At 37.9% G+C, this 16,125-nt stretch overlaps 1 protein-coding gene across 2 annotated transcripts in view; it reads left to right on the top strand.

Annotated features, from left to right (window-relative positions):
* GYG1 (glycogenin 1) overlaps positions 1-13,625 on the top strand; it is a 44,515-nt gene extending 30,890 nt beyond the window's left edge. The window contains exons 6-8 of one of the 2 annotated variants that reach the window (XM_031957793.1): positions 9,754-9,973; positions 11,911-11,961; positions 12,219-13,625. In XM_031957793.1, the coding sequence (XP_031813653.1) occupies positions 9,754-9,973; positions 11,911-11,961; positions 12,219-12,392 (445 nt within the window). In that variant the 3' untranslated portion in view covers positions 12,393-13,625. The remainder of the gene's footprint in view (positions 1-9,753; positions 9,974-11,910; positions 11,962-12,218) is intronic. The other variant, XM_012546501.3, reaches the window with a different exon arrangement.
* Positions 13,626-16,125: the final 2,500 nt, after the last annotated feature.

The raw sequence follows: 16,125 nt of genomic DNA, 5'->3' as shown, positions 1-16,125 counted from the left end.
ACTTATGAGGGAAAAACTTTCTATGTTACAAGAACTTCTGGGAAAACTAGAAGATACTTTATACCATATGTCAAAGGAGGTTCCCAGAAAGTGCCTGGACCTTCAGTATTCCAAGCTTTGGTCCCAGAATTGATTCCTCTCCTAGCCTCAATTTTCACATCTGTAAAATGAGGATTAATAATAGGACCTATCTCACAGAGTTCTTGTGAGGATCACATGAGATAACATGTAAACCACTCTGTAAACCCGAAATACCAGATGATGATGACGATGGTTACATCCCTAGGGACATAGACCCCATCACTGGTACCTCAGACTTTGTTCCACTTGTGTTGACCAATGGGGTAGCTCTGATATTTTTGTCTTGAATGAAAATCCACCATAATCTTAGTACACAATTATATAACACCCCAAGATATAAGTGCTTCTTAAAAAATTGCTCCTTAAATATAGCAGACAGTGGCTTTCTTCTTTTTTTGTTTTAAAATCTAATCCAGCATCTCAGATCAATCCTTCCATTGAGAAGGGTTTGCTAAAGCACATATACTTCTGTTAAAAAAAAAAAAGGTTTGCTTTTCTTTTCTCCAAGGCTATAGACAAATGTTACAATGGTCAGCATGCTGTCTTTCCCAGGACACAAAATATGTGAAATGTTTCATCCCTCATCTTTATTATGGCTTTTGTCCAACTGCCTGATTTTAAATACATCTTTACATCGCTAGTTACAAAGTTTCATCTTGAAGGCTTTGTCATTGTGCCTTACATGAAGATTTGTGATCACTCATTCCCTGTGGTCTTATGAATCAGATCTGGGCTTCAAATATGTCTTTGTTTCATTCTTTTTTAACAGTTTAATGCTATACAAAGAGCTTCTCTAGGGTTCATTTTCCTCATCTAGAGAATGAGTGAACTTAGTGACTTTTAAAGTTCCTTCTGGCTCAAAAATTATGATTGTATTTAATTTATCCTTTCTGCACATAAGCAAATAATGAGATTTGGTGAACTAAACAGGAGCAACCAATGTAGACATGTAAAGGGCATAATTTGCTAAGAGAAATCTGTGCCTCATATTTCTCTAACACATGGAATTTAAAGCACAGACCATCTTTGCTTGGATTTAGTCCTTTTAATCCTGGGCTAATTTTATTTCTATGTTGTCTTCTCCTCATATACTCTCATGAGTCCAGACAACCTGGTCCCTTCTCCCTTTTCTCTGTGTTCATCTCAGAAGTTCCTCTCATATTGATATCTTGTCAGTCACTTGATCTTATACATTTCAGGAGTTCATATATTTAAAGCTGGAAAGATTCTTAGAATCCACAGCATCTCACAGCTCAAAAAAGTCCTCCTCTGATCCTTACTACCTGGGAGGAATCTTGGGTAGATCAGTTTTATTGACTGGAAGATAGGGGGATTGGAGTGTAAGACTTCTGAGGTCCCCATCAACTTCAGGTCCATGAGCAGGAATATAGTCCCAGAGAAAGTAAAGTAATTTACCCAATGTCACAAAGTAAGTGGCGAACTTAGACTTCCAATCCAGGTCTTTGACTCAGCCGACACTCATTCCAGTGTGCCTCATCATTTCTGGGTAAAGCTATGCATGTAATAGAAAGAAACATTCTTACAATGTAGGTATGAATCACTGGTGGATGACAGATCCGTATACTTTCTCTGACATCTGTGAAAACAAGGAAGATGCTACAGCTACACTGTAAAAATCCCCAGGGCTTCTTGACTCTTATAACAGACTTTTCTCTGGTTCAGGGAGGGGAAACAGAAGGAAAAAAAGACTGTATAGTCTGCTGAGCTATTCTCTTTATTCCATCAAAATATCATTTATTTGTAACCTAGAGAATCTTCATGTCCTCTCTATCTGTAATTCTCCCAAAGGAAGTGAAACAAATTTATTCTGACTCTTCCATATTCTACATGGTAAAGTCAATGTCAGGTTATGTTGAAAAATGGTTTTGTAAGTACAATCTGAACTTTGTTGTACACAGAGCCGGGGAATCAGGCATAGGCAAGCTTGACAACAGTTTAAGGTGTAAATATGCAGAAAAACACCCTTAAATATGTTTCGATCACAGGGAAATTCCATTCTCTATGGCTCCTAGATAGTTATTTTATGACCATGCATATGTTCCAGGAAAGTTTCTATTAAGGAGGAATGAGGGATCCTGATTTTTCAGACTTTGGCTAGAAGTGCATAAATGCCAGTTTCTCAGCTCTGATTGTGCTGTAGGCGGAGAGTGCCTTCTCTCCCTTCTGAATTTAAGATATAATACAGATTGCATAACCATTTTTCTAGATCAGAAGTTCTTAACCCAGGGATCCACAAACTCCATCAAACTATTCTTGAATAGATTTCAAGGGAGTCAATGAATTTTGATAAGGAAAAAAAAAGACCTTTCACTAACTTCTAACTGAAATATATAATATTTCCGTTAATGAATATTAGCCCAAACTACAGTAGGCTTTACCAGATTGCCATTAGGGTCTATAGCAATAAAATAAGGCTTAAAACTCCTGTTCTTCTCTACCATTGCATAGAGTTTAATATCTCTGGATATTCTAAAATATCCTAGCTTTCTCTGCTCAAAAACAATGTATATTATAATAATGTATTTCCCACATATAGACACCATGGGCACAGTGCAGAAAAGGACTTTAGATTTGTATTTTCAAGTGACTCACTCAGCTTCACTCTAGGATATGAAAAATTTTATTTGGAATTAAAACATGATACCAAATTCTATTACTAATTTAAAAAATCAAATTATCACTGATTTGTCATAACATTAAAATGACTGCTAATTAAATTAAAATAAAACTAGAATTTGTTTAAAAAATTAAATCAAATTTAGTAAATAAGTAATGAATGTTAATGATTTTTAAAAATCTAAGGAGAATTTACCTGAGCAGCAAAAGTTATTGGCTTTTTCTTGAAGCCTAGGCTATTTGGGATTTTTCATTGTCCTCTTTCTTTCCCCAGTGCCTAGCATAGTGCCTAGCATATAATGTTTAATAAATATGGTACTGATCTGTGATTTCATGAATCCAGGTATGGCAGGTGAAAGATGAAATTATTAAGGGAAAACTTTGGAGCTTCCAAGCATATTGATTTATTAAGCAACACATGCCACTTACCTGACAATTCAGAACCCAATATCCTTTGGCACTGGATCCTGAATACAGGGGGAGCCAGATTTTTATGCATCAAGAAGAAGTAATCAAATAAGACTAATTAGTTAAAAGAAAACAATTAACCAGGATACAAAATTAGATAATCTGATTTCTAATTGGAGGAAAGATTAGAGACTTTCCAAGTTGGGAGGGAGGATATGAACAGATGCTAATTCCCTGAAACCTGAAAGGGAAGTGTTCCCACTCCCCCCCACAAGTAACTGTAAGCAAAATGTAAATGACCAACAAAGGAACATGGAAACAATAACTGATTTGACTATTACAAAGCCAGTTTTCAGAGAAAGCATATAGGATTGTGTGAGATGTATAATTGTGAGACAACTCCTTGCAACAGTCTTTGGAACCAATTGAATTTCTAATCAGACAGCCTAGGTCCTTAATTAAGGATCTTAAAGCAGCAGGTAGGGGTCATCCAGCTTCCCAGCCACATAGGGCGAGTTTCAAACAATGCAACAAGGTTTTCTCAGAGTTCCCACAACATAATGAAGTTTTCTCACAAGACAGAAGTTGCATTAGACCCCTAACTGAATAGAAAAGGAATGGAGATAGCTTCAGAATTGATTCAAAGATCGAGTCAGTGTGGTTCACTCAAGTCCCAGTACTGCTTGCTATTCTAATTCCTTCAGTTCTCCCTTATAGGGGAAGAGGGCAGATCAGTCTCCTGCCATGGATTACTTATCAACAAAACAAATCGATAAGGTTTTGCACATATTCATAATCAAAATTACATAAATCAGGTTCACAATAGACTAATTTTGAGAAGACAGATTTACATGTCACCAAGGTAACCAAGAAAATTCAACATAAGGACAAACACCATGAAACAAAAGGGCAAAGCAATGCAAACCTCTTGTATCCTAGTAACCCACTCTCAATATCCAATTAATCAATTCATCTTGTCTTGAGTCCCAAATATGCCTGAATATTTTTTCTTGAATATGCTAGAATAGAATTCATTCTCAAGATACCCACAAAGGAACTTGTTTCTCTTATTCCTAATCATTTGTACTAAATGATTATTATTTTTTTAATTATAGCTTTTTATTTACAAGTTATATGCATGGGTAGTTTTACAGCATTGACAATTGCCAGACCTTTTGTTCCAATTTTTCCCCTCCTTCCCCCCACCCCTTCCTCCAGATGGCAGGTTGATCAATACATGTTAAATATGTTAAAGTATAAAGTAAATAACAATATAAGTATACATGTCCAAATAGTTATTTTCCTTGTCCTAAACTATTATTAAAAAATCTTCCAGAAACAAGACTTAACACAATTGAATACAATCTCTTAAATGTGGTTTTCCAAACAGGGAGCTAGCTACCAGTGAGGTAACTAACACACTTTACCAATCTAAATCTGAAGTCCTGGTTTCCTGCATGGGATAGAGATGGCCATCACTCAAAACATTACCTCCAGTTGTGCAGATCAGTATCTTTCTGTGCCTTTTTATTCTGTGGGATTTGCATCTTGTATTTCTTCTATAAGTCCTCTTTGGAGAAGATCTGCCCAATCCTTTTTTTCTTTCAGTCCCTTGTGGGTCACCCATTGGCCACTCGGCCTATCCCTTTCTTGTTCCTTCCATCTTACCTGTGTCTGGTCACATACATCCCCAGTGATGACCTCTCCGCCATTTCTTTAATTCAAGTCATGGCTGGCAGCCTGCCATAGCCTTCTTTCTCAGGCATCTTTCTGTTGTCCTTTAGGTTAATTTTAATTCTTCCAAGTGTTTCATGGTTCATATGGCGATACCACATGAAAAAGGCAGAAAGCCCACTCTCCAAAAAAAGTTTATACTCTGGAAATTTCAAATCATTGTTTTTCACCATGTTGGCTGCTCTGAACCTTGATCCAGTGATTATACTCTGGCCCTGTGTTTATTTCATTAATGCATCTATTTCAGTTTTTTCCCAGCTATTATCTCCTTTTGTATAGAACTTGACACATGTTAAAAAGCTTATTTGACCTGTATAAAAAATATGTTGCATTCTAGTAGTGATAGATTAGTATAATAGAGTATAAGAGGATTAAAGGATCATAGCTTCTATGGTTCTAGACCTAAAACCACTTATTTTACACATGAGAAAACAGGCTGAGCAAGAAGCTAATAAGTATCAGAGACGGGATTTCAAACCGTAACAGTGTACACGATGACCATGGTGTTTTAACTTATATCATTCTTCTTGGCATTGTTTCTTGGCAGCTAGATAGCAAAGTGGTTAGTGTTGGACCTGGAATGACCTGAAATTATATTTTGCCTTAGACACTTTTCTAGTTGTATGATCCTAAGCAAGTCATTTAACATGTCTGCCTCAGTTTTCTTCTCTGTAAAATGAGGATAACAGTATCTGCCTCCTAGGGTTACTGTAATGATCAAATAAATAATATCAAATAAATCAATAATATTTATTAAGCATGGTACACAGTAGGAATTTAATAAATGCCTGTTCCCTGGTCAGTCCTTGCTCTTTATTATGCCTTGTGACATTGTCATTCAACTCAACACACATTTATGGAGCACCTATTATGGGTCAGATATCATATATTAATGTTAACCAGATGTTAATGGTTGGGGATGTAAAGATAACTACAAAACAATGACTGCCTCAAAGAGCTTATGGCTTTATGGGAGAGAAATGCACACAGATAAGTAGATACCAAATACATAAAGACCAGTAATTTGGGGTGTAGGGAAAGCACCTAAACCTTTGTTGTAAAGTCACTGGCTTTCCCGTTACCTCCCTGTGGAGACCATGTCTGTACAACTCTAAGGTCACAGTAGGTTTTTTTTTGTTTGTTTGTTTTTTGCATGACCATGACCATAGTTTTGCAGGAACCATCCATCAAGGACTGTGTGTTTGAGGAAGAACCAAGTAATGACTGAATTCTGGCACTTACGTAGCTCCTTTGACATCCAGAATGTCTTGCTCCTGAGCTTTGGCTAAGTCAGCCTGACCAGCATATTACCTCTCCTCTTTTGTATACTGGTGGACATGGAAGGCAAAGCTCTAAGGGAATGAGGTGGCCCCATCATCAGGCCCCTCAGGACCATCATCAACTGAATTCTTATGGAAATTCTTTCTCTTGCCTCGGGTTTACCTTATTCATTTCCATTTCCAATCAGTGCTGGGTTTAAATCCAGCTCCTATCTTCTAAATTTGTTAACTAAGAGAGTCACCCATTAAATTCTATCTGATCTTTGAGTGACTCCAGGTTGCTCAAGGATTACTCGGGACAGCTAAGCTAAGCAGGATTGTAACTGGCTCCCACTCAAGCTCTGTCTTGTGATCTGGATGTCTCTTTTGAGATTCCATTTGGTTTAAAATTAGAACATTTATTTTAAGAAATACATGCAAGCTGAGACAAATCCTCAACACTGAGTCCGAAGGGATGGCCACCGGTAATTTAAACGCTATTGTGATGTCTGCCCAATTTCTCCTCTCCCCTTCCCACCCAGATATTGAGTCTTATAAATTCTCTGATGAGTCAGTAACCTTCCTTCCTAACCTTTTTCTAAACTGAGGTCACTTGAATTTTCTTTTCTCTTGACATCGACATTTCCCCCCTTTCTCTTGCCTTAGCTAACTGAAATAAAGGGTTTTTTGCTTACCAGAACAACGCAAATTCTTCCAATGTCTGATTGTGGAGCTAGAATGTAAGCTTCTTGAGGACAAAAAAGATATTACTCTGCCTCTGTTTCGCGCAGCTGGGTGGCCCAGTGGCTACAGCTCTAGTATCAAGAAGAACCAAGTTCAAATTTGGCTTCAGACACTAGCTACGTAACACTGGACAACTCATTTAACCTCTTATTCAGTTTCCTTAACTGTAAAATGGGGCTACTAGTATCTTCCTCCCAGGGTAGTCCCAATGATCAAAGGAGGTAATATTTGTAAAGCACAGTCCCTTGAATATAGTATGTGAGTACATAACAAATGCTTCCTTCCATGTTTTCCTGGTGCACAGTAGGTACTCACAATAAAATCACCATGTTTTATTAGGTTAGTAGTAAAGTGTAAATTGTAAAATATATAAATATATTAGTTGTATTAGATTTACAGTCTTGGAGTGTGTTTGGTTTTTAAGCAAGGAATACATTTTTTTTTTCCATCTCTAAGAAGGCTGCATTTAATTCCATCAAAAGTAAAGTACAACTGAATAAGCAAGGAATACATTTTACTGGATTTTTAGCTCATATGTGTATTTTATTCTCTGATCATTTTAAGATTTAGGCAGATGAATGGGAGATCAGTATGATGTGAGCTGTAGCTCTTGGCCAGAGCCACTATGTTTTGGCTCCCCACTATCACCATCGTATCACTTCCACCACCATCACAACTGTCACCACCACCACACATTTTTCTCTCTCTCCTACAAGCACCAGGACATAATTCATCATCCCTCTTAGTTATAATGATTTCTTACATGATCTTCTGTTTTCTCATTTGTAAAGAGGGGATTCATAAATGTTCAACAGACATTTAGTAAGTAACTACTCTCTGCTGGACACTGGGTATGCAATCAAAACAGTCTTTGTCCTCAAGGAGCCTCTATAAAAACGCAGGTAAATAAAGACAAATCATAGGCAAAGGGGTGGAGGAAATCAGAGGATACTACAAACGTGATGGGATCCAAATAGGTTTCTGATAGGAAGAGGTATTTGAACTGAGTTTCTAAGAGTCTCCAGATTTTATCAAGGTCAGAGGTTAGAAACTACAGGGTTGTTGTGAGGAAGGGGCTTTATAGGACTTAGAGCACTTGTTTAGGCTTGTTTATTATTACCAGATATAATTATCAAGGACATCCACTCCCATTTCCCCTGTGGGCACGAGAAGACTCAGGGTTTTGATTCTTTTTTCTTGTCCTGCTTAACTCCCTTTTAGATGCTTTAAGAGATTTTACTATTTGTAAACAATGAAGAAATACACAGACCTTTAAATAATAAGACAAAATGTTCTTCCCTGTGGATTTAACACACACACACACACACACACACACACACACTTTTAGAAAGAAGAATCAAGGCCTTCCCTCTCCCTTGCATATCCCCAGTTTACATGGGTTCAAATTGCCATGAGTAAGCCCCACACAGGCACTCTCGGGCAGGACAATAGGTGCTAATAGGTTCAGTAGGCCAAGTAGGATTCGTTTTCCTCTCTGAAGAAATAGAAGTTGGTCAGTGCCTATTCTAAGAATCCTCCCGCGTCAGGCAGGAAGGTCACTTCGATCTCACTAAAGCAAGAAGAAAAACATTTTCAAATAAACCACATGGGGCTCAGAGTTGAGAAATGCAGAATAATTTCACATCAGGATTACAAAAATACTGGTTTTTTACAGAAATATTTTACAGAGCAAGCTGATGCAACATTTCTCTCCAGCGCTTTTACTACTTATGTACTGTTGAGTTTGAGTCATTACTACTACTGCTACTACTACCACCTCCACTACTACTACTAACTACCCCTACTCTTACTGTTACTGCTGTTGCTATTACTGTTACTACTACTGCTGCTGCTGCTACTATTACTATTACTACTATACTCTTACTATTACTACTACTACTATTACTATTAGTACTACTACTACTACTCTGTTACTACTGGCACTATGACTACCATTACTGTTAGTACTACTACTACTCTGTTACTACTGGCACTATGACTACTATTACTGTTAGTACTACTACTACTCTGTTACTACTGGCACTATGACTACCATTATTGTTAGTACTATTACTACTCTTACTGCTACCACTGTACTATTATAGTTAGTATTACTGCTGCTGCTGCTATTATTATTACTACTACTTGCTGACCAGCTAGCTTTTACAGAGTGCTTTAAGGTTTGTGAACCACTTTACAGATGTTATCTCATTTTTTTTTTAATCCCAATCCCTATGTCAACCTCAGGAGGTAGATGCTATTATGTCCATTTTACAGTTGAGAAAAGTAGCTGAAGGAGGATGAAGGTGCATTGACTTGCCTTGAATCAGAGCTAAGGAAGCGTCTGAGGCTGGTAGGAAGCCAGGTCTTCCTGATTTCAGGCTCCACTCTGGTATCTGTTTTGTATGAGTTGTGTGATAGAAGTTGGTGCAGGGGTTTGACCACCGGGTCCAAACTAGGCGCCATTTGTTTCTCTCCCTGGCTTTAGGCCCCTTTCTGTTTCAGGTGGGTGTTTCCTGTCAGGATGGGCAATGGTAAGAGTTGATGAAGGCAGGGGCAAAGAGTAGACAAGTAAACAGACTGTTGAGACGCATCAGGTACAAGGCTTCCTAAAGAGCTCTGCTATCCTTCCAAAGGTCCCCTTTATAGTGCCACTGGCTCTGGAATCTGACTGCCCCAACCCCTTGGTGAGCTCACCTTCTACCAACAGGAGACAAACTGGCTATTTTCCCAGTGGCAGAAATCAAACATCTTCATTGTGTCCTGACCCAGAGTCACTGACTTTGTTGGCCACTACAGCAGGAACCTCTATTGCAGCTCAAAAGACAGTAAATAACAGTTTTGCAGTCAACTTTGGGAATGACTTCTAGTATGTCTCTTCATTTGTCAGGTTTGGGGCAAATGCAAAAGTTGTGCATTTCCTGGGACGAATCAAACCGTGGAACTATACCTACGACCCCAAAACGAAAAGCGTCAGGAGTGACTCTCATGACCCTACTGTGATCGACCCACAATTCCTCACCATGTGGTGGGATATCTTCACCACCAACATTCTGCCTTTACTCCAGCATTTTGGAGTTGTTAAAGATACCTTCACAGCTCTTCACGCGGTAGGGTTTCTTTTCTCTTTCTTGAGTAACATAATGCAGCTTCTGACCTGGTTTGAAGGTGGGAGGAGATAGGGGGTGAAAAAGAAAAGCAGTTAAAAAGCCAACAACTTAGCACCTAAGAATTAAATCCAAAAACCGAATAAAATTTACAGTAAGGAGATTCATAATTGGCCCGCCTGTGTTCAGGGATTTGTCATAACAAGGAAGATAGAACAAACAGATATAGGATTAAGAAGGCAGAAGCAAAGCAACACCCCTGAGAAACAGTCTATGGCATGTCCATAGAATCTTATCCAGGAAGAGCACACCCCACCAAGTCCAGCTGGGCAAAGCTAAGAGCATTGGCGCAGGATTTTGAAGCAATTGGGACCAGCTGGGGTTCATCTGGGAAGCTTAACAGAGGTGGAGCATCGCTAACAAAAAGAAAGAGGAGAGGGATGTGTAGATGGAAGGAAAATCGAGGCCATCCTGGGTGAGGGCTCATTAAAGCCTTGAATAGAAATGGGTTGGGGAAGCAGAAATAGCTGGAACAGAAAATACAAACTAGGGTCAAGAAATACATAGTAATAACCAATTATTACTTTATACGGACTAGTGCTTTATTAAGAGATCACAAGTGAGATTGTGGTTTTTAAATGACCCAAGCTATAGGTTAAAAGCATGAGTGCTCTAACCCTTTGCGTGGTTCAGAAATCACAAATATCAAAACAATCTTTGGTTAAAAATTTTCCATCTGCATGAGAGGCCAAGATGTTTGCAGTGAAGTTGCTATATGAAAATACAGCAAATGTCCCTTTAGTATTTTGGTGGCCACAGTATTGTCCAGCCATCAGACAAGAGCCATCAAAAGAAATCTGCAGAGAAATGACTACCCTATCCTGTACTCGGCTCATTATCTGACGCAGACAATGTTAAATTCCCTTTAAGATCCCTCCCTTAGGTTAGGAAATCCAGGATGAAAAGAGAGTAGATTATGTGATAGTGAGAAGTATAAGAACAGGAGTGATGGAAATTTGTCCACTGATTAACCACAGATTAATAGGCCATCTACTATTGGTTATTTCTGTTCCCCACCTACAGTTAGAAAAGGTAAAACTTCTAGCCGCCTTTGTGAAGATTTGAAGGAATTTGAAAACTACCCTCTCCAGGCTCCAATTTTGAAATCTGTTAAATGGAAAAATTAGACTAGATAACCTCTACACTCCTTCCAGCCTTGACATTCAGTGATTCTGCTCTTCTAGAAATAGATTGCCATTGCCAGAAAAAATGAGCGTGGGTCCAATTTTTTTTCCTTAATAAATGTCAGAGTTTAAAGAACAGTTCTGTGGTCTTGCCAGAAAGTCTGGTCATCTCTACAGTAAGGAAAAGTTGTTAGAAGGGGCTTTGAGTGGGGTTGGTGACTATTACTGGTGAAATGGCTCTGTCATGCTAGCCTATTACTGGAGTTAAGAATCCTAACTGTATGTTGCTCAGCTACTTTCCTTTAACTGTATTATATATATCTCATCATCTCCAAATCTCATCTCTCTAATGGGAGGATTGGACCTCTGATGATCTCTCTTAAGTCTCCTTATTTGTAATTCTATAATTTGGAAGAGCCTTACTGAAACCTGCTGAAAATACTTCATTTCATAAAATAATAAACAGATTTGCTCTATAATTTAAAGATGAGGAACTAGGGCACTTAAAGATCAAGCTGACTGAACTGACAAAATTTGAGGGGCTTCTCCCTCTTCCACGAGTTTAGTAAATTTTGGCTCCTAAATTTGTATAGCGTTTTTTTGTGGGGGACAGCTTTGCTGTCACTCTGGTATTATAGCTGAATGTCTGTGAGGTCCTATAAGCTCACCATCTTTCCAACCCCCTGCGGATAGAGAGCTTAGAATGAGACATGCTTTCCCTTATCCATCTTACCCTCTCTGATGAACTGTTTGCAGCTTTCGGGTTTGGCCTATACTCTGGCTTTCTCTTGTGGCTTCTGTAGAAAGGTATGCAGACCTTAAACCTAACCCTAATACCTGTGCCTTTCTGATGTTTTCACCGAGAACAGTGTTCATTTTGCTAGGAAAATCATGACCTTTTTAATGTTGTTTCTGATTATTTTTACTTTTTTTTGTTTTGTGTTTCTTTGCATGATTCACCCCAGCTTCTCTTCCTTTCCATTTACTGCATTCTTTAGAGACTTTTTTTTAAAAATAATAATATCCAGCTCTCTCTGAGGTCTCGATTATGTTTCTTCTTCTAGGCGGAAGTTACAGATGCAATGTTGCATATGTCCATCGGGGACCTCAGCCCTCCCCCCCAACCATTTGTATCCTCAGAAGAACGTAAGGAGCGGTGGGAGCAAGGCCAGGCTGATTACATGGGAGCAGATTCCTTTGACAACATCAAGAGGAAATTGGACACTTACCTTCAGTAGAAAATACCTCCATTTTCTCTGTGCAAACATCGGCTACACAGGACTGGTTCTGGATAATTTAGCATCTAGAAGTGTTTTGAGTATGGTTGTTATGGTTGCTAGCGGCTTTGACAGCAGCTCTACGTTTGAAGGTTTATAGTACTAATGTGAAAACTGGACAAAAGTCAAGAAGTAAAAAGCTCATTTTCTGGTCAATTAATTGCTGAGGGACTCTGCCCGATCATTCAGAAAAAACTTAAGAAATTTTCTATTTAATGCCAATTACCAATAAATCTGAGAGGGAATGAAGCCATTAAGCTATCTATCTGCCTCAGCTCCTGAAACCTGAAGAGCTGAGTTCCAATCAGTTCCTCTTTTATTTGCCTTGCTCTTTTTCCTATAGTAGATAGATATTTCAGGATTGATCACTTTCCTCATGGTCCCAATTCTTCTTTTACAGAAAAGCAATGTAATATTGTCAAATTGAGTTACAGATTTATTAACTGCTTCCACAAATGGTGACACCCTTTTTATCTCTTTAAGAAACTGAAGTGGTTTTTTGTTTTTGTTTTTGTTTTTTTTTTACCAGTTTTCTTTGTACAGTAAGGTAGCATGCTGGAAGGCAGTTCTATACATTTTGGGGATGAGTGAGTTTTCTGAATGCTTACCTCCAGTGGCACTATGTACAAAAAATAAACACTTAACAGTGAATTTCTGCTCGTCTGTCTTGGCTAAGAACTAGTTTCCTAGAAGAAAATTGTGCCTTATACTAGGAGTACTCATGATCTATTTTTTCCCCCTGAAATAGTAGCTTAAATTGAAATGAGCTCTTTTATGACCACAGTCAAGTTCCAAAGTCCATCCACTGTAAGGTGTTGAGATTGCAATGTCTGTTCATGAAGAGGAAGGAATATCTATACCACTGAACTCTGTTGTAGAGCTCCTTAGTGTATTGTGATGTGATTATTTATTTACATATTCATATATATAATTGCGTATATATACAGAGAGGAAAGGAGGGGAGAGAGGGAGGGGAAAAAGGGAGATGAAGAGAAGGAAAAGAGGGATGGACAGAGGGAGGGATGGATGGATGGAGTGAGTCATTTTTAAGAGCAAATTAAGGCTGAGAAAATTCTAGAAGACACTACTTTGCAAACAGCTGGGGAAAAAACAAAACCAAATAATTCTGATGATAGTGTGATTAGACCTGATAAATAGATGGAAGACAAAATAAAAATCTACCATAGCATCTCAGCTTTTGATTACAGTGTGTACACATTATTTGAAAATTTAAAAGTACCCATGAGCCACTGCTAAGTGGGCATCCTGACAATTAGAAGCTCAAATATTCAAACTGTGGTCATTCATTTAGTATCAATATATAGAATTTAACAATATTCCACAAAAAACAAACCCAGGCTGACATTATAGAGGGACTCTATAACAATGAAATGGGAGATTTGCTCATTAAATTCCCAGATAATTTAGGTTGGAAATGGTAACTGGCTCTTGGAAGGAGAGAGGATCATGACTCCAAAGTGATGGTCAAGAACTGTTTGCCACTTAAGTAGAAGTATGTCCCTCCCTGAAAGTCTTTAAAAGCAATTCTCCCCAGTTGGTTTTAATTTCAATAAACAATCTTTTAAAGTTCACTGTGGTGCATCTTTAAATGCAATGATTTTAGATTTCTGCCTACCTAAAAAAGCAAAATAATCTTAATACATAACCAACATCAACAAAGTGGGCAACTAGGTGGGCCTGGAATCAGGAAGACTCATCTTACTGAGTTCAAATCTGGCCTCAGACACTGAGCAGCTGTGAGACCCTGGGCAAGTCAATTACCTCAATTTAATAATTTGTAAAAATAAGCTGGAGAAAGAAATGGCAAACACTCCAGTATGTTTGCCAAGAAAACTCTGAATGGGGTCATGAAAAGTCAGAGACAACTTCACAATCAATAAAACCTAACTATATTCAACTTTTATAAGCTTTCAATATTAGCACGGTATTTAAGAACACAATTGCAAATTATCATACAAACTGATTACAGACATGGTGCTTTTCCTCAAAGAACACAATACATTTAAGGCAGACAACAATAATATGGACAGAAACCTTAAGGACTCATGGAAAACAATTTTTAAAGAGATTCCAAATATAACAAGCACATTTAATAGAAGTGTGATAGTAAACAAGGAGGTAGGATAAGTCACCACTACTCTGCCAATTAGTTAAAAGCAACTTTCTGGAAGAGGTTATTTTAGCTGTGTGGGAACTATGAAAAAAAGTATATTCATCTCTATACTGATGCAAATCACTAGGTCTTTGTAGTTTTGCCAAAAATATCCTTGAATATCCCTGCATTTTTCAAGGTACATTTGGCTTTTCTTAAAGCTAGATTTGTCTAGAACATCTCTCCCATCTCTGAATTAAGCTGCCTTTATTAAGCACTTACTACTTGCCAAGTACAGTGTAAGATGATGGGATACAAGGACAAACAATTCCTCCTCACAAGAGTTTAATAATGGAGAAAATAAGTGTACATGTACATATAGCACATCTGTGTGCATAAATATATATGTACAATTACATATACAAAAGGAATAAAAATAAAGTTATTCACTACAAGATAGGTTGGAAAGGAGGCCACTAGCACTTAGGGGGAATCGCGAAAAAAAAAATGTATAAAGTGATGTTCAAGCTCCATCTTGCAAGAAAGGAAGTCTTTTAAATAAAAATAAAAATTCATACTCCAAACACGAGACAGCTGGTGCAAAGATAGAGGACAGGCTTCATATGTGAGGAATGAATTTTGGATTGGATCTGAGCTGAAATATTTTTACTTAGTCCCTCCACAACAGACCTAATCTTGTTTGTGACATGGAGGTAACTCTAGGCTCTCTAAAGCCTCTTTGGGTGAGCTGGAATAAAGCTGGAAAGGCTCAAGTACCGACTCGGTGACAGATCGTCCTTTCCCTGCCCAAGGACCAGCCTAGTGAAAGCCCAGAGCAGTTCATGAGCAGCAGGCTGGTCGTCAAGCCTTTTGGGTGTTTTTAAATCAAGCCAATTGATTTAGACCACCTATTAACTGTAGGGTCTGTGAACTATGATAAGGGTAGCCATAATGATGCCAATAGACTTGGCAGAATTAACTTTTATCATTAGAATAGTTTCCTTAGAATCTTCTAATTACTTGTCTGCTGTGATGTGTTTTGACAGAGATGTTCATTAAGCTAGAATTATTAGTCTCTGACATGACAGGCTTATAAAAATCATTCTGTCTTTTAAATGGAATCCCATGTGGTCATTTTAAGTTGGTTATTATTACATTTGTCAATAGATATTTTTAAATCCCTACTATGTACTATACCTTATGCCAAACACTGGGAATATAGAGAAGGCCAAGGATGGTGCCCACCCTCAAGGAACTCATAGTCTGATGGAAATATTTATGTGATCAATATTATACTCTTTTCAATAAACATACCTTAGTTTCTGAAGCTAGGCTTCACTTTAAAAAAATTACAATTGAAAAATCCAAGGATGTATGAAATAACTTTCCTCAGCACCCCATTATTCAAAAATGGAGTCCTTTTCTAATAACAAGGTCTCCAATCTTTAAAGTCAGAAGATTTGAGTGTAAACTCATTTTTGTTTCACCCATCAGGTCTACACATAATAAAGAACCAGATCACAATGTATTTCCTCTAAGTACAATAGAAAAAAAATAACTACTTCTTACCTTTTGCTTTGA

The sequence above is a fragment of the Sarcophilus harrisii genome, chromosome 3, assembly GCF_902635505.1.
Source record: "Sarcophilus harrisii chromosome 3, mSarHar1.11, whole genome shotgun sequence".
Lineage (NCBI taxonomy): Eukaryota > Metazoa > Chordata > Mammalia > Dasyuromorphia > Dasyuridae > Sarcophilus > Sarcophilus harrisii.
This window is presented reverse-complemented; position numbering and strand designations above follow the sequence as displayed.